This window comes from Penicillium daleae, assembly GCF_028827525.1.
Source record: "Penicillium daleae strain IBT 16125 chromosome Unknown utg000009l_segment0_segment0, whole genome shotgun sequence".
NCBI classification, from domain to species: domain Eukaryota; kingdom Fungi; phylum Ascomycota; class Eurotiomycetes; order Eurotiales; family Aspergillaceae; genus Penicillium; species Penicillium daleae.
Window position 1 is genome coordinate 4281496 of NW_026623157.1, and position 23442 is coordinate 4304937.

Here is a 23442-nt window from a genome sequence, read left to right on the forward strand (position 1 = left end):
TTCTACGAACAGGCCGGCCTAGCTCCGGACAATCATGTACGGCGTCGCTATTGTCGGCAATACCTTTACTTGATTTTTAAGGCGATAATTTGGAAGGCGTACGCTGTACCTGTGGGGTCAAGCTGTCTGTATTTCCATACTTGCGGTTGCTAGTGGGTTATCATACCTTCCCACTTCCCATACACTGTCCTGGACCCTCGGAAGTCTTATCGTCTGTCTAACCTTTGCGTTCAATTGCGCTATTGGCCCTGTCTGTGACTCTCCAGTCTCCGAGATTGCGTTAACTCAGCTTCGAGTGAAAACGGTCGTTATTGCCCGTATAATGTATAACGTTACTGTCATAATCACCAACATTTTGGCAGCAAAGATGCTCAACCCGACGGCCTAGAATTGGCGGGGTAGGACGGCTTTAGTGTTTGCTGGGGTAATTGTGATCTGCTTTGTGTGGTGTTACTTCAGGCTTCCTAAGCCGAAAGGCCTAGCATATCTAGAGGTTAATATCTTGTTTCAATACGAGGCGGGCACAAAGAAGTTCAAGATTTTTCAGGCCAACCTCGCTGAAAGGGGTTACTTTAGAATCACCAGTTCATCCTTGCCAATCGTTGACTGGCGTAGGAATAGCTAGAGAATATACAAACTGAGCTCTTCGGACTTTGGGAATGTAGATCAGCACTCGGTACCTTGACAGGACTCGTTGTTGACTTGTTGATGCCGGTGCTTTTATATAGTCAACTGCCGAAGTACGCTGCACTTCACCAACGCCACTAAAAAAAGCTTACCGAGGGTTCAATCTTCGAATAGTGATGATTGGAACACAGAATTTTGAGATAGCTTTTTGGGGTAGGTTTCTGTTGGCTCGGAGGACAGATTAAATACCAAATATCGGTCAGTTTCCTGGCTCGGACTAGGCACACGTCGAAGAGGTGAAATCTGGTACTCTTACAGGTCCAGTCAATGCCATAATAGTACGACCGAACTCACGCGCCAGCGTATTTAGATTTATGCATGCGAAGCAAGAAAGTCCTAGTATCTTTTCAAACGATCCACAAATTGGCTCCTTACCTTAATGGGTATGGTTCCAGATCCATAACAGCGGAATCAAGAGACACTAGCAAGCTTCGGCTGCCCTCTTCTCTCCCGAACCCCTCATTTTCGAGGTGGTGGGATCTTCATCCTACAAAATCTCCCTTCATGATATATTGCCTGCTGGTTCGTACCCTTCGTTTCATAACATGGCTCCCACTCTTGAATACGCTTTCACGCTCGAGGTCGACCTCTCCCCTCCACAAGACTTCGGCATCACCCACTGTGGTCACCGACGATTCATTCCCATCACTGGCGGGACTGCAGAAGGCCCGAAGCTCAAAGCGACTATTCTTCCAGGCGGAGGTGACTGGAACGCTCTGCGAGAAGACGGCATTGGCCATGTCTTTGCAAAATACTCCATCCAGGCAGAAGGTGGGGAGTTGATCAGCGTAACCAATGAGGGATGGATCCGCAAGTTTGAGAAGAAGTCCAGCACAGACGGTGATAACTCTGCTGAATCCAAAGAAGAGTCTGAATGGTATGCAAGGACGAATCCGCGATTTGAGGTCGCGGATGGTCCTCATGGATGGTTGAATCGCACGTTGTTTGTTGGGGATCTTCATCGTCCGACTCGCCCAAACCATGTTACGATTGATGTTTACTCTGTTGAATGAAAATCGTTCGTGAACTTGATTGCATGTTGGTAATTGGAAGAGGTTACCTTGCTTGGTTACCAGAAGGACCCTAAGGTTGCCAACTCGCGAGAGCTGCCCGACCGCATAGTGAATTGCAATAAGGCGGGTTCTTCTCCTGGGGGATATATACCTCTGCTCGACCGATTGACAGCCAGGCTGTTTAACAACCTTCATAGTACTTTAAAATCATGGGTTATGCATACTTCTGAAGGAGAATAGACAATAGGATTCAACGTTGATAGATCCATGAGGTGTAAATTAAACTTTTGGGCATCTACACTCTTCGAGCGCCGCAAGAAAGTATTTGACGTCAGGACTGGAACCCTCCCTCTGGTTGGCCCCACTCAAGGCAGCAGCAAGAGACTCGAAAAAAAAAAAAAAAAAAGACTGACATGAACGACAAGAACAGCTGACTCCAGAAATATTCTCTCTTATAAATCTTTGGGACAACCCCTGTTCGAGCACAAATAGCGTGTGAGGATCTTTCGCGTGGTTGTGCAGCCGTCCAAATGCGGCACGCTTGCCCATGAACTCCAGCGGACCCTTATTCATTGCCCAAGAGGCGGTTTGTTTCTATGAAATCAGCACCATCTATAATTCCTGTCCGAGATATCTATTCTATGCTCTTCTGATTGCAAGCTGTGTGACTCGCTGGACAGGATGGCTCGCCGATGTATTCCTAGGAGCTGCTGCCACTTATGCAGGCACGGCCGCCATCGAGGCCTTCATCCTGGTAGCCAGTCAACAGAAAAGGCCACGTCCAGCACCTGTCACTATTCCATTCGTCTCCGATAACACGACTTTATGGAACGACTTCCCCCAATTAATCACGGAGACCAACCAAATCATGATCCAGCCCGGGTCTATCGAGCTGGATGGCGACGCGGTCCTTGCTATCGTCGTGACGGGGTATCTTGTCTTCTTACCTCTGCAGTGCTGGTCACGCGTCTTGACACATCAACGAGCCCGGAATGTCTTATTCTATCTCTGGAACATGTTGATGCTTGCGGGTTCGATTTGTGCTTTGGTCTACGCAGCCAACAAATCAAACATTCCCACACAATACATGTTCTGCTTTCCCGCTCTCCCTCCTTTTGACCAAACGTCCAGCGATGGCTGGCAGTCATCATGGAGAACATCAACCTGGAATAACAGTGTGTGGGAGACATTCTCAAACATAACTCGATGGAGTCAGCTTGGAGACATCTGTTTCAATCCGTGTTTCAACTCGACCCAAGCCCTTCGCCAGCCGAAATCGTTGCAGTCTTGGGTTGCGAGCAAAGACTCAGAACTTTCACATCCTGCTCGATTATGGGACAAAATTGTCTATTCGAAAAGATATATCTACAGCCTGATCATCCTTTGCCTTGTACTGAATTTGGTCCATTTGACCTTCAAATTTCTTCCCTACCGGTCCCGCATCCCTTCCGCCAAGATAGTCGTGATATGGAGAGAGAGAAAGAGCATTTGGAACAGTTTCAAGGAAGAGCTAAAAGCAGCCCGATCGAAAGCCGGGGAGAAATTGGAATACAAAGAAGCGGCACTCACTAGTCGTTGCAGAATATCACAGCTGAATCATCTGCGACCATTCTTCAGTGTCGTATTTCTCAGGGCTATTATGCGGGTTTTAGCCGACTTTGCGATTCTCTTCGGTCTCCTTTTCAGCATGATCATCAGTCCATTCACCATCATTGCGTTTGTGGGATGGGCCGAGTGGACTATATACAACGATGGACCCGCGCAAGAAAGTCCCCAGCAGGTTGGGCAGTGGTCGTACTTGGTGTCCTTTGGACTACTTCTCGTCTCCGCCGCTATTTTGACTTTGAAGTACCGTCTTGCTACGACGTCTGAGTTGGATGAGGAAATTGAAAAGTTGAGAGATGATTTGGAGAAACTGGAGCAACGGAAGGAAGCACGATTAAGATCAGAAACGGCGCCCTTGACGGCACCGACAAACACCGCTGAGAGTAGTTGATAGATTGAAGGGAGACTAGAAGTCATGTTTCAGATCTATTCCCAAAGTAACAATTGATGGCTATAGCGAACTTGGAGGGGAGATGATGATGATCCATTCTGTAGCTACGGGAGCTAACTAACTAACTAGTCTTCAGAGTCGATGCACGGTCACGGTCTCTCCCTCGTGAAAGGGCAGGAAGGACCGCCCATTTCTCACCATTTGTAACATCCCGAAGATCAAATGTAATCACATTCTTCTTCTCCAGGTTTTCTTCCTGTTTATTAAGCTTGTCCAGCAGAACCTCCACTCTCTGCCGAAGTTGACCCGTGTCGCATAAGCTCTAGAGGCTGTCATCTGTGCGTCCATTTTAGAAACTGTTGCAAAACCTTTCCAGATGTCGCGTGCGATCGTGCTAAATACACCAACTCCTCTCATTGGCGCCGCACCTACAAATGGAGCAGGAAGCGGGACCCAACCCCGCAAAGACCCTCACTGGAAGCCCCGCAATTCCAAGCGAAGTTGATCTCATCATGTCTTTCTTATCTTGGCCCATCTTGAGCAGGTAGCCGATCACTTGGCGGCCATGGCATTCGTGCGGGGTGCGCCGACTTCAGGCATAGTGATTGGCGCAATCGGCAAATATGTTGCAGAACCATGTCAGAGTACCTGGTATGGCTCTTCCTATTTGATGGAGCTTATTTGACTTGGGCTTAGACGATGATTGCGGTCCTCGCTTAGAGATAGTGTTTGAATCATGTCAAAGCTAATGTTACATCTGTCAGAAGGAGCCTCGGTGGTCCTGTACGCTCCTCAATAGTGAGTGTCTGGGCTGTATGGGCGATCTTATTTCATGATTGAATCCGGGGTAATGTCGACTCTTTGGGCACTCAAGCTGTCTTGAGTCACTTACTATCATGCCAGATACAGATATCAAACCCACCGAAGACTTTGTCGAGAATGTGTCTCCCACAGAGTCAAATAACGGCCCTCAGGAGGCTCATGTTCCCCTGTGGCAGTCGATGAAGAAATGGCCCAAGGTTATAGCGTACAATCTAGCGCTAAGCTCTGCCATCTTGTTGTATGGATATGATCTTGTCATTGTTGGAACTGTTTCAGCAATGCCGGCATTTCAGTGAGTTCCCCCTTCACTGGGAATAGGCATCGTCTAACCACCACCCAAAGACATCGCTTTGGAGAGCGACTTGGGGCAAAGTACATCATACCATCGATGTGGCTATCGCTATGGAACGCAGCTAGTCCGATCGGAATGATGATTGGAGCCATCTTCGGTGGGCATTTTCAAGATCGGGGAGGACGCCGCCTGGCACTCGCAATAGGAAGTTTCCTATCAGCTATCGCAGTCGCCATGTGTTATGTCGCAGATTTACCCGATGATATGGACTCGCGAAGAGGGTTATTCCTCGCTGGCAAGCTGTTTCAAGGCATTTGCATCGGCATACTCCTTTGTGTCGTCCAGACATACATGTCCGAGGTTTTGCCGGTGCTGTTGCGAGGACCCATCATTGCCTTCTTGCCAATTTTCACCTTACTTGGTCAACTGCTCGGGTCTATCGTTGTCTATACATCTCTGAAACACAAGGATGCAACTAGTTACCGAATCTGTTTCGCCTCTCAGTGGCCCTTCTCCGCCGTTCCGTTTGTCCTGGCTGCAATGCTTCCCGAGAGCCCGACATGGCTAGTCAGAAGGGGAAACTTGACCAAAGCGCTGAAAGCACAGAGACGGCTGGACACTAGGAGTATCGACTCAGCGGCGATTGTTGACGAGATACGGACGTCGATCTTGGTTGAAGAGGAAGAGAGGAAGACACAAACTTATATGGACTGTTTTAGGGGCATTCACAGACGGAGAACACTGATAGTTGCATTTGCCAGTGCACTTCCTCAGCTGTTTGGTTTACAGTTGTTGGCGAATGCATCATACTTTATGCAGATCGTTGGGATGGGATCATCCAATAGTCTCATATTCTTAATTCTTGGAATTGGACTTGGTCTCATTGCCAACATCGTCAGCTTGTGGGTTCTCAATGACTTTGGAAGACGGTTCCTATGCCTAGTGACTCTTGGTACGGCAACGGTCCTGTGGATCGCAATGGGCATTGCAGGATGCTTCACAGGGGTAGTGACCATCTGGTGAGTTTTTTGTGAAAATATCTATTAGACGACTCCTGACCCTCGACCAGGTATACTGCTGTAACCATGATGATTGTTACCATGGTCTGTGGCCTGGGCATCTGGCCCGCATCGCATGTTGTCGCTGCTGAAACCTCATCACTCCAACTCCGCGCCAAGTCGCAAGGTATCGGCTGGTTTGTGAGCGGAATTGCCTCTGGGGTCTTCTCAATCATTCTACCGTATATTTACAATGCAGACAAAGGGAACCTGAGAGCAAAGACAGGTTTTGTAATGGCGGGATTTGCAGCGGTCGGAGTCGTGGCAACTTGGCTCGCCGTTCCTGAAATGAAGGGACGGTCACCTATGGAAATTGATCGCATGTTTGCACTGAGACTCCCTACGCGCTCATTCAAGACGTGGAGGAGTGATGTGGTGCTGGAGAAGGAGATGGTTGCTGGGGATCAAGGCCCAAGAGCGTAAATCTCTTGGTTTTGAGCTTGCCATATCGTTCCTGAATTCAGTATTGAAATTTTGATTCATGAGTGAAGGACTGGAATAGTCTTATTTGACCTGATCCAACCACCTGTATGACTGATGGCCGCTTCTGAACATTTTTGTACTTTGAGGAGAGTATTGTAGAAATGATAGTCTGGCTAGGTCACGATCGCAATGTCCTCAATCATCAACAATTGACTAAACCCTGATGATGCAGACACTGTGACTGTGTGTCATTTATGACAATCGTACAGAGAAAAATACAAGATGGTGAGGGTACGGTAGGGAACATTTCTAATTTCTTAGAACTGATGACATATTTTTGCAATTCCTCCACAGGCAAGCTGAAAAGGCAGAACAACCCGCTCTGAAGGGAGTTGTTTTCTCTGCAGGAGATTAAAAAGAAAGATGGTATTTAGTCCTTTGTATGAAGTTCAAAATGAGCGTTTTCTTTTAATATCATCAAAGAAACCCCCCCCCCCCCCAAAAAAATCTAGCGATGCGAATTCGAAATTAAATGACGTAATTTCTTCACTTTTCCAACAAAAACGCAAAGATTCCCATGCCGATGCAGATAGGCTATCTGGATTAACATTTGTCCTTGCCAGATCGACCCACTTCACCTCCCGTTGTACTCTATTAGAGCGAACATCAGCTAAGATCGCCTTCGTCTATGTTTATGGCGGTGTACTGGTTAGGTACCCGCTCAATGCATCACTAAGTGTTTCTCAAAGAGGCGCAAGAATAGCATTGAAATATCCATGCTATGGCTGCAATGGAGAATCAGGGTGCCCAGCCACCCATGCGGGCCACTCGATCCTCCCTTGCTTGCGCGCCGTGTCGTTACAAGCATTTACGCTGCGATGGAAAGAAGCCAGTTTGCACTCGATGCTCAGTTGGTAAGAAAGAATGTACCTACCATGCATCTCGACGCCGGGGAAACCCGAGGTCAAGGCTATCCCAGGAGTCTTCGACTACAACACTTTCCGAAAGTTCCCCGGCACCTGCTTTCGATGACCAGGGATGTTTCAATCTTCTGCCATCGGCAACATTCAACACAAATCATGTGCATTCATCACAAGCAACTTCAGAGTCCATAACGCTGGGTCTTTATTATGAGTTTTTCCACTCAGCTCACCCGTGCGTCCTACCTCGTCAGTCTTTGAACAATTACTCCAAGGGACAAGAAATTCAACCACTACTACTGGTAATGAATTATATCGGCTCCTTATTCGCAACTTCGACATCTACGGAGTCATTACAGCAAGAAATACAGAACTATCTGGTCAGTCTTCGAAGCAGGACCCGATCCGTCACTGGATTTGACGTGCAAGCTGTACTGCTTTACTCAATCGCCATATATTGGTGCAATGAGCCGGATACTGGTGTGGACTTGCTGGATGAAGCCATTCGGCTGGCCTTGGAGCTTGGGATAAATCGACAAGAATTTGCCCAAGAGAACAGTCGAGGCGATCCTATTCTAGCCGAAAGCTGGCGACGCACTTGGTGGCAAATCTATATTACAGACGCCCATATCGCCGGGAGTACTCATAAATTCCCATTTCGTACCAGCAATATCGAAATGACTGTGGATCTCCCATGCGAGGAGCTTGATTATGAATTAGGCGTAAGTGAAAATATGTAAAATATCAAAATTGGCCAAGACGACTGATCATGCGCCTGTAGAACATTCCCAGGCCTAGGTGCCTCCAAGAATACGACAATCGCGAATTCTTCTCAGACGATGAAGTTGGGTTCTCATCGTATGCGGAACTCATCGGACTGACGAGGGGAATTGATCAAGCTTTGTTACCCGGAGCCACATCGAATGTCCAAATGTACTCTTCGATGTGCTCAAACGCCGACACAAGTGTCACTGCCTGGCATTCCTTTCTACCAAACTCCAAGAGAACTATTTTACGTCCAGATGGTACCGTCGATGAAGTTATGTTCAAGGCAGAATTTATCATGGATACGTGAGTCCTCATATGCCTCAAAGTTTTGCTGTCATCACCTTTGACTAATTCTGCTTAGATATACCGTTGAGATCCATCGGCCGATGTCGTCTCTTGCGTACAGTGCGATTGAATCTGTATCCCGCTGCGCTCCACGGGCTCCTTCAAATGATTTCAATTGCAGTAACTCGGCCGAGCGTCAATTGCACACCATGAAATGTCTTGCAGCGATTGACAAGCTGGAATATCTCCTCACGCTTCCCACGAACATCAGCGCCCACTCACCATTCATCATTTGCATGCTAGCCAATGTCACCATTGCACATCTTTCTGCTTGCCGCTTTGTCCTTGAGGGGCAAAAGCGTGCCCAATGTCGGGAGAAGATTCGGCTTACTATGGGAACCTTGAAGCGTCTGAGTGACTACTGGACACTGGGGAAACGAACATATCGAGAATTAGGTATTATTGCACGGGAGATACTGTGTTTGATGGATAATACACTCGCTCCTGCGCCTGAACCTAGACCGCCGTTGGATGAAAGATTCGGTGAAGGAGCGGTTGATTTGAATTCTTTAGGATTATTACCAGGGCCGGATTTTGATTTCTGTGCGTTTTTCGATTCAAGCATAACAGGAGCTATGGAAGAGACCCGGCTATTAGTCTAGTGAGATCGGTTGAAAGGATTCTTCATACGCATCTACAAATAATCATGTTCAAGAATTCAACAAGAAATCAATCTCTTATCGATGGCTGTCTACCCGAATCAACGATATTCCTCATCAATCTGAATAAGCGCGGCCATCCCATCCCGCTCCAAAACATCAGTGTCCAAAACAAGAGTAGCAAACAAAGTCGCGGGCTCAGACTTGCTCGCATTGTCGCTAATACGGTGGTGGCAACCCGGCGCTTCGTACCAAGTCTCTCCAGCCTTGATAACCTTCATCGGATCATCGTTCATCTTGTTCAGCAGTGTGCCGCTAAACACATACGCGGAGGCTGAGGCGCCGCCATGTCTGTGAGGCGGGGTTGACCCGTTTGGCGGAAACTCCACTCGTAATCCAACGATGCTTTTGCCAGGGCAGTTCGCCAGCTTATACTGATAGATGATGTTGATTTCCGGCATCGGGCGGCTAGATAGGTTATTAGTTTGTGTACAGTCACAGAAACTAGAGCCATGTCCACTCACCTTGGATCATAAGTTGGCTCTGCCATCTTGATTATCGTCTTGGGTTGTGTGTAGTGGACAGAAGATAGATAGAAATGAAGAGGTATGGCGAGTGATGACGCTTCCAATTGGAATCTAGCTTGAATTTATAGTTGATTGTGTACGTACTTTGATCGGACGACTGCATGCAGCTCAACATGAGGGAATGTGCATTGTGAAATCGACTATTCCGAATAGCCTACGGAAATTCTGCGGTGATTCCGAGGATAGAATGCCCAATGGTGATTTTCAGTTGTTCATAGCCCCCTTGATTGAGCGGTGCAGGTTCCCCGGCGCGGGTAGGCTATCAATAGGCTTTCAACGGATACCTGGTACTGGCATTGCCACGCAACATCTGCGCGACTCGAGGTCATAACGACAAAATATGTTCACTTGATTCACAATTTCCTGCTCAACTCTGTATAGTGCCAAGAAAATAAGAGCAGAAAAGTCCTGGGTTAGGAACCCGACTAACGCCCCATGCCGTGGAGATAGCCTGCTGATGATGCTGTCATTCTCGCCGACCGGGACCATCGGCTAACTACAACCCAGCATAACATCTCATTCCTGGGAACTATGGTACTAAATAACAGGGCATTTGAGGATGATGCCTAAATTTTGAACTTTTCATCTCATCCCTTAATTATCGCCCTTTACTTTACCTTTGTACTACTTCACACCCTTTCAGTACATCACAATGTCAGACGTCAAGATCCAGTCCGGGATCATCATGACCGGTCCTAGAATGGCTCACATAGAGCACAACTTGGCAATTCCATCGCCCGATGCAGATCAACTCCTTATCAAAGTACGCGCCATAGCACTTAACACTCCGGACTGGATCGCGCTGGATATGTTTGGAAGACCGGGGGCGGGGATGGGGTTGACTTTGCAGGTGAAGTCATGGAGATCGGAGACAGATGCAAGACTTGGACGGTCGGTGGTCGTGTAGCTGGATTTGTACATGCGTGTATGCTTTCCTCTTTTCGACAGCTTGACATGAATTAATGAGATTCCGATATCAGGTCATGCTGCCAACTATGCGAACGGAGCCTTCCGGGAATATCTGTTAGCAGATGCGGACCTTGTGATGCGTCTGCCAGATCATCTCTCTTTTGCAGAAGCTTCGACACTCGGCATGGGGGTTAGCACTGCTGCACAGGCACTGTATCAGTGGCTTCCTCTGCCGTTGCCTACCTGCGATCCAACAATGTCTGATCAGAATATTCTCATATATGGTGGAAGCACCGCGACTGGGAGCATTGCCATACAATTAGCGAAACTGTGAGTGGATTTCGATCTCATGTTGCCGTTCTCGTATACTTACTTCCTTAAAGCTCAGGACTCAGGGTCATCACGACCTGCTCACAGCAACACATCTCTTGGCTTCGATCGCTAGGAGCTGATGAGGTCATTGATTATCGCGACCTCAGCGCCACCGAGACAATAAGGTCATTGGTGCGGTAAGACGGTCTACACTCGATTTTGGACTGTATTGCCAATACTGAAACGTCTGCTTTCTGTTATAAATGTTTCTCTGTTCCTCGAGATGTATCAGAGCAGCCCGAGTCGCTTATATATGCAGGGTTGATGGCATCGACAGAAGAGCCGCCACGACCGGAGTTTCTGCCTGCCTCTACCCACATTCACAGTGTCTGGAATATTGTTTACACATGCTTTGGAAGACGCTTTACGATGAACAAAGAGGAAATGGGACTGAAACGAACATCGGAGGCGTCCAACGTGGACAAAAACTTTATGGTTACATTTTATTGGCGGGTTGAGCAATTTCTTCAAAATAAGCTGTTGAGACCCATGCCTATTGAAATTCGCAAAGGAGGGCTTGCGGGTGTTTTGGAAGGGGTCTCCGAGGTTCGCAAAGGGGCCGTTCGAGGGAAGAAATTGGTTTATGAGCTATGAGACGGTCTCACTTGTCATCTTCTGTGCTGATTTTGGTGAGAGGTAGCTTTCCAACTTTGTATTATATATGAATAAAGAGGCGTTAATTAATATACACATTTCTATCAACTAGATGTACAGAGAAGAGGCCAAAAGCACTGCGAGACTGGCGACTAGTGGGAATGCGCCAGGGTATTGATGACCGTTCGACCCGTTCTTCTTGTCACTGTTACCGCTTCCAGAGGTGCTGTTTCCACTCGTCTGAGTGATATTGTTGAAGCCAACCGTCTTGATCCAAGCAGGCTTGGAGCTGGCAGTCTCGAGCTCGTCCGAATGATAAGAATCGATGGTTCCTTCGAAGGTAACGGTCATCTTGGCCTCAATGATAGTGTCTGCCTCACAGAAGTCTTGGTTTGTAGGCTTCTCTTCACAGCCCTCGACTGCCTGGATGTAACCATTAATTGTCAACTTGGCGGTCTTGCTGTCGAAAACAATGTCGAGAGTTGGGTCTGGGTAAGAAACATTGGACCCGGTGCTAGGCCAGTAGTAATTGGAGATCATGTAACCCGACCAATCGATATCTTGCGTTCCATTGCAGGAAGTCATGTTAAACAGAATAGGGAAGGTGGTATCGAATGTGCTCTCGCTGCCGTATTGGGTGAATGTGCTCGAGAGGTTGTAGGGTGCCTTGGTGGTCTCAGCAAGAGTCAAATTGAAGATATCTGGTTCGGTAAAGGAGCCATTGTAGGAATCCAGAGGTCTATGGGGAGCGTCAGTATATATCACAGCCAATTTAATCCTTGGCTTACAATGAAGAGAATAGAGCCCAGTCCCAAGGCAGATCGGTGATCCCCTGGCTCGCGTTCAACGAGCTGAAGTTGTAGCCCACATCCCACAGGGTCAGGAAAGCGTTGAGCGGGTTGTTGCCGGCGTTGTACTTGCTTCGCTCCGTGAGTCCAAGGATTGTATCAAACTTGGTGCTGTAGGTCTTGTCCTTCAAATTTGGGCACCAGGTGGCATCGTTGGTCCCTTCCTCCTGCGCAGCGATTCCACCGAAGGGCTCGATCTCGATGGTCGTAGAGCCATTGTAATATCTGTGGATTGTAAGGAACGAGATCTAGTAGCAGAGCACGGGAAACGCACGATCCAACCCAATGGTACAGGTCACTTGAAGTCACATTGTCCGGTCGGAAGTTTAACGAAGAATCGTAGGTCGCGTCGTTTACTGCAGCGAAAGCTGTTGTCGAGGCCAATCCCAAGGCTATCGCTCGGGCCACTTGTGAGCCTCGCATCTTGTTAATGATATAAAAGAGTGAATTTTTTGAACGAATGACTAGAAATCAAAAGGCTTGAGGAAACGAAGGGACTCTCGCGGGGCGAACCAGTCAGTCTTAAAGTAGTTTGGGTAGCAGTCACACCCTCACTCATTATCCTTGATTTAAGTGGCACTACCCGGGATGCCAGACCAATTCTGAGCTAGCTCCGATACCCTGATCCCATTCAGATGCACATTTCATCCAATTATACGTCTGAAGGACTAGTGGCTGACATGAAATCCCCTGCCAAGCCTTTGCGGCCCCCGAACGTCCCTCGCTAAGCTAGCCGGCCGTGATAGCCATCCAGGAACCCGGAGATCATGACTGGATGGATTGCCTTTGTTTCACTGAATCATCTCCACGGTCCCTCTTTGGCTTCAGTGGAGGTTGCTCATTGGTCCCGTGATGTTCTCGACCTCAATAATAGAAGGGGCTGTTAGAGCCTCGAGTCCCGGCAGGCTCTCAGAGTGGTCGGGTAAAGGAACCTGATTTTAGCAATGTGGGCTGCCCCCTGTTGCTTGTGTCAGAGTGGGGATGGTTCTTGTGGAGCAAGCGAACTCCAGTACCGTTTTAACATGTTCTTGTTTGAAGGGATTGATGGTGTCCGGAAAGCTTGATCACATCTTATAGTTATTACAACAAACGGTAAAAATATAGCGAATGCATGTTTGAATTAGTTAGGGAGACACAAGCCACTACATGGACACCTTCGCGTTGCCTCCAGCCCCAATTCTTAAACGCCCGATTCATGCTGATAAACATCTTGTACTGAGACGTAGCGCTGCCAACTGGCGCAAGTAGATTATGCGAGTCATGATCAAACATAATGTCCAAGATTCGCTCCAGTAGCTGGGGCAAAGTCCTCGGACGTATGCCACGCGATATAGCAATGCAGGAGCCAGACCTGCAGATAGTCATTATCGTTAATTAGGTCGCTTCATGGAAATCATTTTCAAAAAACTTACTCCTGGGTTATTTGTCTTCATAGCAATCACCACGTCTCCGCTGGCAGGTGACATGACTACATCTCGTCGCGGCGCGTTGACCAAAGTCGGGGTATTTGTCATAGATTTTTGGAGTGTTTCCGTATCCAGAGCTAAGTAAAAAAGGTTACGTCCGTGAAGTTGCATGGGGTTGGCCTTGGGCGAAGGGGCAATGGATAACCATATATACCCATTCATCTGCACCGGGCAGGTGGATGCCGCGCTTCTTGGCTAACTAAGTCCGGTTACCTTCAGAATTCCGGAGAAGACTTAGATATTACCATTGTGTGAGGAGGGAAGTCTTGTTTATCAGCCAAGGAAGAACGTTGTCGGTAACTTGAACCTCGACTTTCTCTTTCTCCCCGTGGCCTATATGTTGGGCGCGTTAATAGCTAGATATGGGACAAGGTATGATGAATCCTCGTTGGCGCACAAGTCAGTGTAACTGTATGCCAATGTGGTTGGGTCGGTTGTGAACGGGTTTTCATATCAAAAGCTATCCTGGTTGTCAGTTGCACCTGTCTCTGAGCAAGCAGACTGAGAAATATATCTCAGCCAGACATTGCCGCTTTTCAATCGGTTAGCAGTGACGACGACATGGTATCTATGACTCGTGCTGATGCTCAGGTCAGTTGTATTGTAAGGCACAATCGGCACGAAGTCATTTGTGATGACTTCTAGGTGGTGTTTAACAATACATTGCTTGGAGCCCAAGTCTGAGTCAAGTTTGACCAATGTTACCGGTGGATGCCATCTTATTTGAACTTTGCATGGTAGTGTCCCAAGTGGCGATTTCCCTGTCGTTAGTATAGGCGACAGAAAAATCTTAAGGTTGTACGTGAGACTGCTAGATACAATGGGCGTTCCAGACGCTAGATGCAGGGGCTTGGGTTGATAGGCGGAGTTAACACCTTTCGTCTCTACTTATCTCCGAGTGCCTGAAGCTGACCTACACACAAGTTTAAAGGGATGGGCCAACGGGTGTTCTCACCAAGGCAACTAGGCATTGGAATCGACGTTATCATATCATGATGCCTGCTCTATTCGATCTTAGCACCGAATTCATATTCCACGTGGTGTAAGATAATCCCGGACCGAGGCATTCACACTCATCCCGCCTCGCAGGGCAAAGTCTCGAATCTCTAGTTATGTGCAGGGTCGGAAGCAGTCGGGGTCCTCAGCTGGAATGAACTTATTGGCAATTGTTTCATTCTGTGCAGCATCTATAGTGAATGGTCGCGTGATCACCGTGGCAGGACAAAGACAATGCAAATACAAGTCACCCGCCTCCCAAGGCGGCAGGATAAAAAGGACACGATAGGAAAAAAAGCCCAAGGCAGAGTAGATCCAAGGGATTACACAATAACAACAAAATGCATAGCTTCGAGGTTTGATTACATGTAAAACGTTGATCCCAAGAGGAAGACGCATTCGATATCGGGCCGGACCCCAGCGAATGGCAACTTACATAACAACGCAGCAAGAGTTCTGCTTCTTGGCCTGGAACGGGGTCAGTGGGTGGATTCTGCGCTGCGGCTAATTGAGACGTACCTGAGTATAGAACATCTTACTCTGGGCGGACAGACCGTCACTCTTGGCGACCAACGAGTCGATCTTCTCACCACGCTCCAGAACACTCTCGATCTATCTAGGTGTTAGATGGGATCCCCGTTTGCAGAATGATGTAAGGCAGCATGAGATCAAATATCCCTTCAGATGACATACCGTCTTGTGCAGCACAATCTTAGTCTCGTCCAACTCCTGCTGAATCTTCATAATGCTGTCCGCCTGACTGGGGTCCTGATATTTGACGATATATTCCTTTAGCTGAGGAAGAGGGCATGCGTTCTCGCGAAGGGAGGGGTCGGAGAAGGATGTGCGAGGGTGCTTGGCGAGGAACTCGTCGACAATCTTGGACAGAAGCTGGTGCGCAACGAGCGCGGGGTATTCGCCGTCGGTAACAATGACGCCGGCGACACCTTCGGCCCGACCGTAGGCATGGAATGTGTACGATTTCTCCTCAATGTCCTGGCGTTGTCCGGGCTTCGTGCGCTCTGCGACCGTCTTGGTGAATAGCATCATGAACTCCTCATAGCTGCGATATCGTGGTGATTAACAACGGGGAAGTGAATAGATCGAGGGAATATCTAGGCGTACTTTTGACGGGTGAATCGGGAGAAGCTATGAACTATTAGTGCGTATGCTCATCAGGATGTAGGCGACAGACAGTAAACACCTACCTGGTAAGGTCCTTCTCTCCGCATAGCTGGAGCGCGGGCTGAGTGTCGTTCCGGAGAACCTGTGGTAGAAGTAACCAATAAGTTAATGGTCAAAAGAGCTGATCCAGTAATGATCACATACGCCCATATAGAGAACCTTCATGGTGGCGGGGATGATCGAGACGCTCGCACGAAGAACGGTGAATGAGGAGCGCAAGAGACGAGACCAAGGGAGATATCAAGTATTTCAGAGCCTCTTGTACCAACGGTCTAGGCGGAAAGATTATTGTTCAAGGCGTCAGGTGCGCGTGGCCGTATTAAAGGAGGTCGGGAATCGGGGTGAGCTGGGAAAGCCAACTCCTGATAGCCACGATGATGGCACCGGGTCTCCGCAATCGCGGCCTGAGGCAGCAGCGCCCACACCGCCCTGTCGACCAGTCGAGCCCTGCAGCGGAGCCCTATTGCCTTCTTGGGACCCCGTGGATTGATGACTGACGCCCCGCTATACGTTATATTATTCTTCCGACTTCTTCTTTCTCTTCATTCTCACCCATATCGGAGCAAGCGCTACATCATTTGTTATCATGGATAATATAGCAGCAACCGAGTCGCAATGGCTGTCTCAGCTAGCTGCGATGCGCCAGGCCATCGCCGATTTGAAGCTTCCGAAAGACCTTCCCCACGATACGATCAGTTATGGCAGCGACATGGAACTGGATATCGACGACGAATACTCTTCCCCCGGAACAGTGGACGACGTCTGGGATATCATCAGCTCCGATGACGAGACAGATAGCGGTCTAGACGACTTCCACGAATTGAATAATATTCCCTCGTCTCAAATCACGCGCTACGATCGGGTCTGGTTGGAAAACAGATGTCTCGATGTCGCGACGCGGAACCCCACCATGGACGCAGCGGAGCTTTCGCAGCAGATTATTGCGACACTGGCTACTGATAGCGACGACGCGGAGCTGCAAATGTCTCTCGCAGAAATCGTTGGCTTTGATGACTTGGACTTGGTCATTGAGCTTATCGCTCATCGGGAGGAGATACTCGCGGACAAACCTCAGCGAGTGGAGGCACAGACAGATGGGCTTGCCGCCGGGAGACTTCAGACTCGAGCGGAAAGAGAGCAAGCGCTCCGGGAGCGAGACTTTCAGCACAAGAATACACCTTTGATGGCGGCTCAAACTCGGTCTGAGCCTCAATACCCCCATGTGTTCAAGCTTCATACGTCCGGCAACCTCCTCTCCGCCAACGGGAGGAAATACGGTTTACCTGTGGGAAGCAGAGAAATTGAGGAACCGAAATATACAGAGTTTGAGATCCCCGCCTCCAGTGTTGGAGCAGTGCGACCGAACCAGAAGCTGGTGGACATTGCTTCGTTGGATGGCCTCTGCCGAGGAACCTTCAAAGGTTACAAATCTCTGAACCGCATGCAGAGCTTACTCTATGAAGTTGCTTACAAGACCAACGAGAATATGCTCATCTGTGCGCCTACCGGCGCTGGTAAAACAGACGCCGCGATGCTCACTATTCTCAATGCCGTCGGAAAGAACACTGTCCCCAATCCACTAGAGCAACCGGATGCGACCGAGTTCACCGTCCAAGTGGACGACTTCAAGATCGTCTATGTTGCTCCCATGAAGGCTCTTGCTGCCGAAGTTACCGAGAAACTGGGCAAGCGACTTGCTTGGCTTGGAATCCAAGTTCGTGAGCTCACCGGTGATATGCAGTTGACCAAGCGTGAAATTGTCGAGACTCAGATCATCGTCACCACCCCTGAGAAATGGGATGTCGTGACTCGAAAAAGCACTGGAGACACCGAGCTTGTGCAGAAGGTGCGGTTGCTCATCATTGACGAAGTACACATGCTTCACGACGAGCGTGGAGCTGTTATTGAGTCGTTGGTCGCCCGTACCCAACGCCAAGTAGAGAGTACCCAGTCATTGATTCGCATCATCGGCCTTTCCGCTACGCTTCCCAACTATGTCGATGTGGCCGATTTCTTGAAAGTCAACAAAATGGCCGGCTTGTTCTTCTTCGATTCCTCCTTTCGACCAGTTCCCCTGGAACAACACTTTATCGGAGTCAAGGGCAAGCCTGGATCCAAACAATCCCGAGAAAATATTGACACTGTGGCATATGAAAAGGTCCGTGACATGGTGCAGAGGGGACATCAAGTCATGGTGTTTGTACATTCACGCAAGGACACGGTCCTGACAGCTCGTATGTTGAAACAAATGGCTGCGGAGGATGGCTGCGAGGATCTTTTCAGCTGTCATGAACACGAAGATTATTCCAATGCTCTGCGAGATATGAAACACGCCCGCGCTCGTGAGCTCCGTGATCTCTTTGCTAGCGGCTTAGGGACCCATCACGCTGGTATGAGTCGCAGTGACCGCAATCTTATGGAACGCATGTTCTCGGAGGGGTTGATCAAGGTTCTCTGCTGTACTGCTACTCTTGCATGGGGTGTGAATTTGCCGGCCGCAGCTGTCGTTATCAAGGGAACTCAGCTATACAACCCACAGGAGGGTAAATTCGTCGACCTTAGCATCCTCGATGTGCTGCAGATCTTTGGTCGTGCTGGTCGTCCACAATTCCAGGATACCGGTATTGGCTTCATCTGCACCACCCATGACAAGCTGCAGCATTATCTATCTGCCGTGACCGCACAGCAACCCATTGAGTCGCGATTCTCAGCTCGCCTGGTTGATAATTTGAATGCTGAGATTGCCCTGGGAACCGTGACCTCCATTTCAGAAGCTGTGCAGTGGCTAGGCTATTCATACCTGTTTGTTCGCATGAAACGTGAGCCTCGCAACTACGGTATTGAGTACGCGGAGCTTCGCGATGACCCAATGTTGGTGCAGAGACGCCGACAATTGATTATTCAAGCTGCGCAGACACTAGCCAAAAGTCAGATGATCATCTTCAACGAGAAAACCGAAGATCTCAAGGCCAAGGATGTTGGTCGCATTGCAAGTCAGTACTACGTGCTGCAAACGAGTATTGAGATCTTCAACGACCAGATGCGTCCTCGCTCGGGAGAAGCGGATGTTCTCAGAATAATCAGTCTAAGCGGCGAATTCGATAATATTCAATCTCGTGACAGCGAGTCAAAGGAATTGCAACGGCTGCGTGATGAAGTCACCCAGACCGAGGTCGAGGGAGGAAACGATTCCCCACACGCAAAGACTAACATCTTGCTGCAATCCTACATTTCTCGTGCCAGGATCGAAGACTTTGCTCTAGTTTCCGACATGGGTTATGTTGCACAAAATGCAGCTCGTATCTGTCGGGCCCTTTTCATGATCGCCCTGAATCGCCGTTGGGGCTACCAGTGCCAGGTCCTGCTGTCCTTGTGTAAATCCATTGAGAAGCAGATCTGGCCCTTTGACCATCCCTTCCACCAATTCGACTTGCCACAGCCTGTTTTGAGGAACCTCGACGAAAGGCTGCCCACGTCATCGATTGAGTCCATGCGGGAGATGGAACCGACTGAGATCGGACAGCTTGTCCATAATCACAAGATGGGTAAGGTGCTGTCCAAACTTCTGGACAATTTCCCCACTTTGAGTGTGGAGACCGAGATTGCGCCTCTGAACCGGGATGTCCTTCGCATTCGTCTCGCTATCTACCCCGAGTTCAGCTGGAACGATCGCCACCATGGAGCTTCCGAGTCTTTCTGGGTCTGGGTTGAAAACTCGGAGACTTCGGAGATATACCACCACGAATATTTCATTCTCAGCCGCAAGAAGCTTTATGACGACCACGAACTGAACTTTACCATTCCATTGTCCGACCCACTGCCGAGCCAGATTTACGTTCGCATTATCTCCGATCGCTGGCTCGGTGCAGAGACTGTGAGCCCCGTGTCCTTCCAGCATTTAATCCGCCCAGACACGGAAAGTGTATACACCGATTTGTTGAACTTGCAGCCGCTTCCCATCTCTGCTCTCCAGAATCCAATCTTGGAAGAAGTGTATAGCCAGCGGTTCCAATTCTTCAACCCTATGCAAACTCAAATCTTCCATCTGCTATATCACACGTCATCCAACGTCCTCCTTGGATCGCCCACAGGTAGTGGAAAGACCGTGGCGGCTGAATTGGCAATGTGGTGGGCATTCCGCGAGAAGCCCGGATCTAAGGTTGTGTATATCGCTCCTATGAAGGCCCTTGTTCGTGAGCGCGTGCAAGACTGGCGCAAACGCCTTACCGGGCCGATGGGTCTGAAGCTTGTGGAGCTGACTGGTGACAACACCCCGGATACTCGAACTATCCGAGACGCAGACATCATCATCACCACTCCTGAAAAGTGGGACGGTATTTCTCGTAGCTGGCAGACCAGAGATTACGTGCGCAAGGTCAGTCTTGTGATTATCGATGAGATTCATCTGTTGGGAGGCGACCGAGGCCCTATCTTGGAAATCATTGTGTCTCGTATGAACTACATTGCTTCCCAGTCCAAGGGCTCCGTCAGACTGATGGGTATGTCCACTGCCTGTGCCAATGCCACCGATCTGGCCAACTGGCTTGGTGTCAAGGAAGGACTCTACAACTTCCGCCACTCCGTGCGCCCAGTCCCCCTTGAGATTTATATCGACGGCTTCCCTGAGCAGCGTGGCTTCTGCCCACTGATGCAGTCTATGAATCGACCGACGTTCTTGGCTATTAAGAACCACTCCCCCGAGAAGCCCGTCATTGTCTTCGTTGCATCCCGTCGACAGACTCGTCTCACTGCCAAGGACTTGATCAACTATTGTGGTATGGAAGATAATCCTCGTCGCTTTGTCCGAATGTCCGAGGACGACTTGGAGTTGAACCTCGCGCGAGTCAAGGATGACGCCCTTCGAGAAGCTCTCAACTTCGGCATTGGCTTGCACCATGCTGGTCTGGTGGAGTCTGATCGACAGCTAGCCGAGGAGCTGTTTGCCAACAACAAGATTCAGGTTTTGGTCGCAACCAGTACTCTGGCTTGGGGTGTCAACCTTCCTGCTCACCTTGTTGTGGTCAAGGGTACCCAATTTTTCGATGCCAAGATTGAAGGCTACCGTGACATGGACTTGACTGATGTTCTCCAAATGCTTGGTCGTGCCGGTCGTCCGCAGTTTGACAATTCGGGCATTGCCCGCATTTTCACCCAAGACTCGAAGAAGGCTTTCTATAAGCATTTCCTACACACCGGTTTCCCTGTCGAGTCTACACTGCACAAGGTTTTAGACAACCACTTGGGCGCCGAGGTTTCTGCCGGAACGATAGGCACCAAGCAAGATGCGCTTGACTACTTGACCTGGACATTCTTCTTCCGTCGTCTCCACAAGAATCCCTCATACTATGGCCTTGAAATCTCTGCCGAAGACCAGAACACGATGGCTGCTCAGGCTACGGCTCAAGAGTTCATGATTGACCTTGTTGATAAGTCGCTCAATGACTTGGCGGAGTCATCTTGCGTGCTCGTGGACTCTGCGACCGGAGAAGTTGATTCTACCCCCTTCGGCAAGATCATGAGTTACTACTATCTATCGCACAAGACTATCCGGTACTTGATGTCTCATGCAAAGCGTGAGCCTACTTTCCAGGATGTCCTGAGCTGGATGTGCTCTGCCACTGAATTCGACGAGCTGCCTGTCCGTCACAACGAAGATCTCATCAATGCCGAGTTAGCTCAGAATCTCCCCCTCTCCACCGAGTCCATGGGGGACATCCCCATGTGGGATCCCCATGTCAAGGCCTTCCTCTTGCTACAGGCGTACATGTCCCGCATCGATCTACCCATTTCTGATTACGTCGGCGACCAGACATCCGTTCTGGACCAGGGTATTCGTATCATCCAAGCCTCCATCGATGTGATGGCCGAGCTTGGGTATATCCCCGCGTGCGAAATGTTTGTGACTCTCCTGCAGTGCATCAAGTCCGCCCGCTGGCCAGAGGATCATCCCTTGTCCATTCTGCCTGGTATCCCTGTTGAAAAGCCGCCTCGGGGCCTTCCAGCTTCACTCGTCAAACTCTCTTCGCAGCCCAAGTCTGCCTTCTTCGACCTGGCTAAGAAGTTCAACTTGCATCCCGGATTCAGCAAAGCAGCTTCTCAACTGCCGAATGTTTCTATCGCCGTTACCGGTATTACTGCCAAAGGGTTGAGTGTTTCCATCACCCGTCGCAATCCATCAGCAAACCAGGAACACCGCATCTATGCCCCCAAGTTCCCGAAGCCACAGACCGAGGGCTACTTCCTCATTGTTTGCAGTGCCCGCCCCAATGGCTCGGATGGCGACTTGCTTGGCCTGAAACGAGTTTCGTGGCCATCCTTCTCGAAGCAAAATGGCCACTCCAAGATCCGCGGCGGTGCTGGTGTTGGTTCTAGCCGAGGAGGAGCTTCCCACGGCAAGGGCCGGGGTGACAGTGGCCCGCTCAGCGTGCGCTCTCTAGTTAAATTCCCAAGCGCGGCATTCGCTGAGTCCTTGTCCCTGACCACCGGTGGTGTTACTCGGGTCAATGTCAAGGTCATCAGTGATTCTTATCCTGGCATGCAGTGGACGCTGCTTAACGTGGAGGTTGGAGTGGCATCGAGTGTACCGACACAGTCGGTTGAGCCGTCGTCTAGCATGAGCCTCAAAGAGTGATGTTGTACAGTGTGATCATAGATTAGACTAGGAAATTAATTCTCGCTTATAAATGCAATCGATGTTCTGAGCATGTCTGCAAACTGTCCTCCTCTGGCTACAGCAAGATACACTTAGAAGATATGACCCTTCTCTTCTTTGGCGCCGAGTCATTACTCCCAATGACGGCTTGAAAGAGTTCTGCAATGTTTTCTCTATTTTCCGCCGAACACTCAAAATACTCCAAATAATTCTTTCTCGCATACTTCTCGAACTCTTTGGAGCCTTCTCTAAACGCCGTCCAAGATCCCGCGTCTTCTTTCTGCTTTCGCAGATCATTTCGACATCCAACCAAAATGAGCGGGGCATCTTTACCCTTGTGTGACTCTTTTGATATCAAATAGTCCACTTTATCCTTAACATCCCACTCGAAATTTGGATCATCCAGATAATCAAGAGGGAAGCAAAACAGTACAAGTTTTGTTTTCGGATAGGCAAGTACCGTAAGTCTCCCACATGAAGAGTATGAAACCTCCCAGAAGTCAATAGATCTTGGCTCGGCATCTTGAATTTCAATTGATGTGATAGGGCTCAGATCGCCACAAATGTTCTCTTGGGGCTTGGTTTTGCCGTTATAGTGAGTTGTTGCATGTTCGGCGAGGGCTGCGATGAGGCGTGTTTTCCCACAGGCTGACATGCCATCGACGGTGATTTTGTGGGGAGTCATTGCACAGAATTGTATGTGATCGGTCAACAATTATGTATCCAATCGGTGGGAATATCCAGGATGAATACAGAGAGAAATGCTGACTGCTGGGGGAATCATAAAGAGGGGCGACGTTGTGAGAGTGTTCTCATCTAGCATTACGAGGTCACCTGACACGCGGCCAATATGTGATGCTGAGAGAGATATGCAATATCAAGAGCACTACTTCGTATAGAACTGTAAGTA

At 49.2% G+C, this 23442-nt stretch overlaps 11 protein-coding genes across 11 annotated transcripts; 7 read left to right on the forward strand and 4 right to left on the reverse strand.

Annotated features, from left to right (window-relative positions):
- Positions 1 to 154: 154 nt before the first annotated feature.
- On the forward strand, positions 155 to 625 carry N7458_012685 (uncharacterized protein; the record flags this gene model as incomplete). The annotated part of the gene is made up of 2 exons (XM_056916066.1): positions 155 to 331; positions 389 to 625. Coding segments are annotated over 2 exons (414 nt in total), but the record flags the coding sequence as incomplete, so codon positions are not given.
- A 607-nt stretch (positions 626 to 1232) lies between these two features.
- Positions 1233 to 1700, forward strand: N7458_012686 (DUF3237 domain-containing protein; the record flags this gene model as incomplete). The annotated part of the gene is made up of 1 exon (XM_056916067.1): positions 1233 to 1700. One exon carries the CDS (start codon positions 1233 to 1235, stop codon positions 1698 to 1700), a length of 468 nt encoding a protein of 155 aa, XP_056760821.1.
- Positions 1701 to 2247: 547 nt separating this feature from the next.
- N7458_012687 (uncharacterized protein) lies at positions 2248 to 3696 on the forward strand (the record flags this gene model as incomplete). Its single annotated transcript, XM_056916068.1, has 1 exon — positions 2248 to 3696. One exon carries the CDS (start codon positions 2248 to 2250, stop codon positions 3694 to 3696), a length of 1449 nt encoding a protein of 482 aa, XP_056760822.1.
- An 896-nt stretch (positions 3697 to 4592) lies between these two features.
- N7458_012688 (uncharacterized protein) lies at positions 4593 to 6291 on the forward strand (the record flags this gene model as incomplete). The annotated part of the gene is made up of 3 exons (XM_056916069.1): positions 4593 to 4810; positions 4861 to 5829; positions 5880 to 6291. 3 exons carry the CDS (start codon positions 4593 to 4595, stop codon positions 6289 to 6291), a joined length of 1599 nt encoding a protein of 532 aa, XP_056760823.1.
- A 781-nt stretch (positions 6292 to 7072) lies between these two features.
- Positions 7073 to 8926, forward strand: N7458_012689 (putative C6 transcription factor; the record flags this gene model as incomplete). The annotated part of the gene is made up of 3 exons (XM_056916070.1): positions 7073 to 7933; positions 7993 to 8282; positions 8341 to 8926. The coding sequence occupies 3 exons, from the start codon at positions 7073 to 7075 to the stop codon at positions 8924 to 8926; spliced, it is 1737 nt and encodes a 578-aa protein (XP_056760824.1).
- Positions 8927 to 9024: 98 nt separating this feature from the next.
- Positions 9025 to 9473, reverse strand: N7458_012690 (cupin domain-containing protein; the record flags this gene model as incomplete). The annotated part of the gene is made up of 2 exons (XM_056916071.1): positions 9025 to 9391; positions 9448 to 9473. 2 exons carry the CDS (start codon positions 9471 to 9473, stop codon positions 9025 to 9027), a joined length of 393 nt encoding a protein of 130 aa, XP_056760825.1.
- Positions 9474 to 10368: 895 nt separating this feature from the next.
- Positions 10369 to 11385, forward strand: N7458_012691 (zinc-binding alcohol dehydrogenase family protein; the record flags this gene model as incomplete). Its single annotated transcript, XM_056916072.1, has 4 exons — positions 10369 to 10435; positions 10491 to 10749; positions 10803 to 10923; positions 11029 to 11385. The coding sequence occupies 4 exons, from the start codon at positions 10369 to 10371 to the stop codon at positions 11383 to 11385; spliced, it is 804 nt and encodes a 267-aa protein (XP_056760826.1).
- A 108-nt stretch (positions 11386 to 11493) lies between these two features.
- On the reverse strand, positions 11494 to 12656 carry N7458_012692 (uncharacterized protein; the record flags this gene model as incomplete). Its single annotated transcript, XM_056916073.1, has 3 exons — positions 11494 to 12124; positions 12174 to 12458; positions 12508 to 12656. The coding sequence occupies 3 exons, from the start codon at positions 12654 to 12656 to the stop codon at positions 11494 to 11496; spliced, it is 1065 nt and encodes a 354-aa protein (XP_056760827.1).
- A 2471-nt stretch (positions 12657 to 15127) lies between these two features.
- On the reverse strand, positions 15128 to 16045 carry N7458_012693 (palmitoyltransferase YKT6; the record flags this gene model as incomplete). Its single annotated transcript, XM_056916074.1, has 6 exons — positions 15128 to 15163; positions 15215 to 15307; positions 15389 to 15758; positions 15821 to 15844; positions 15904 to 15962; positions 16025 to 16045. The coding sequence occupies 6 exons, from the start codon at positions 16043 to 16045 to the stop codon at positions 15128 to 15130; spliced, it is 603 nt and encodes a 200-aa protein (XP_056760828.1).
- A 421-nt stretch (positions 16046 to 16466) lies between these two features.
- On the forward strand, positions 16467 to 22511 carry N7458_012694 (RNA helicase SLH1; the record flags this gene model as incomplete). The annotated part of the gene is made up of 1 exon (XM_056916075.1): positions 16467 to 22511. One exon carries the CDS (start codon positions 16467 to 16469, stop codon positions 22509 to 22511), a length of 6045 nt encoding a protein of 2014 aa, XP_056760829.1.
- Positions 22512 to 22608: 97 nt separating this feature from the next.
- On the reverse strand, positions 22609 to 23217 carry N7458_012695 (uncharacterized protein; the record flags this gene model as incomplete). Its single annotated transcript, XM_056916076.1, has 1 exon — positions 22609 to 23217. The coding sequence occupies one exon, from the start codon at positions 23215 to 23217 to the stop codon at positions 22609 to 22611; it is 609 nt and encodes a 202-aa protein (XP_056760830.1).
- Positions 23218 to 23442: the final 225 nt, after the last annotated feature.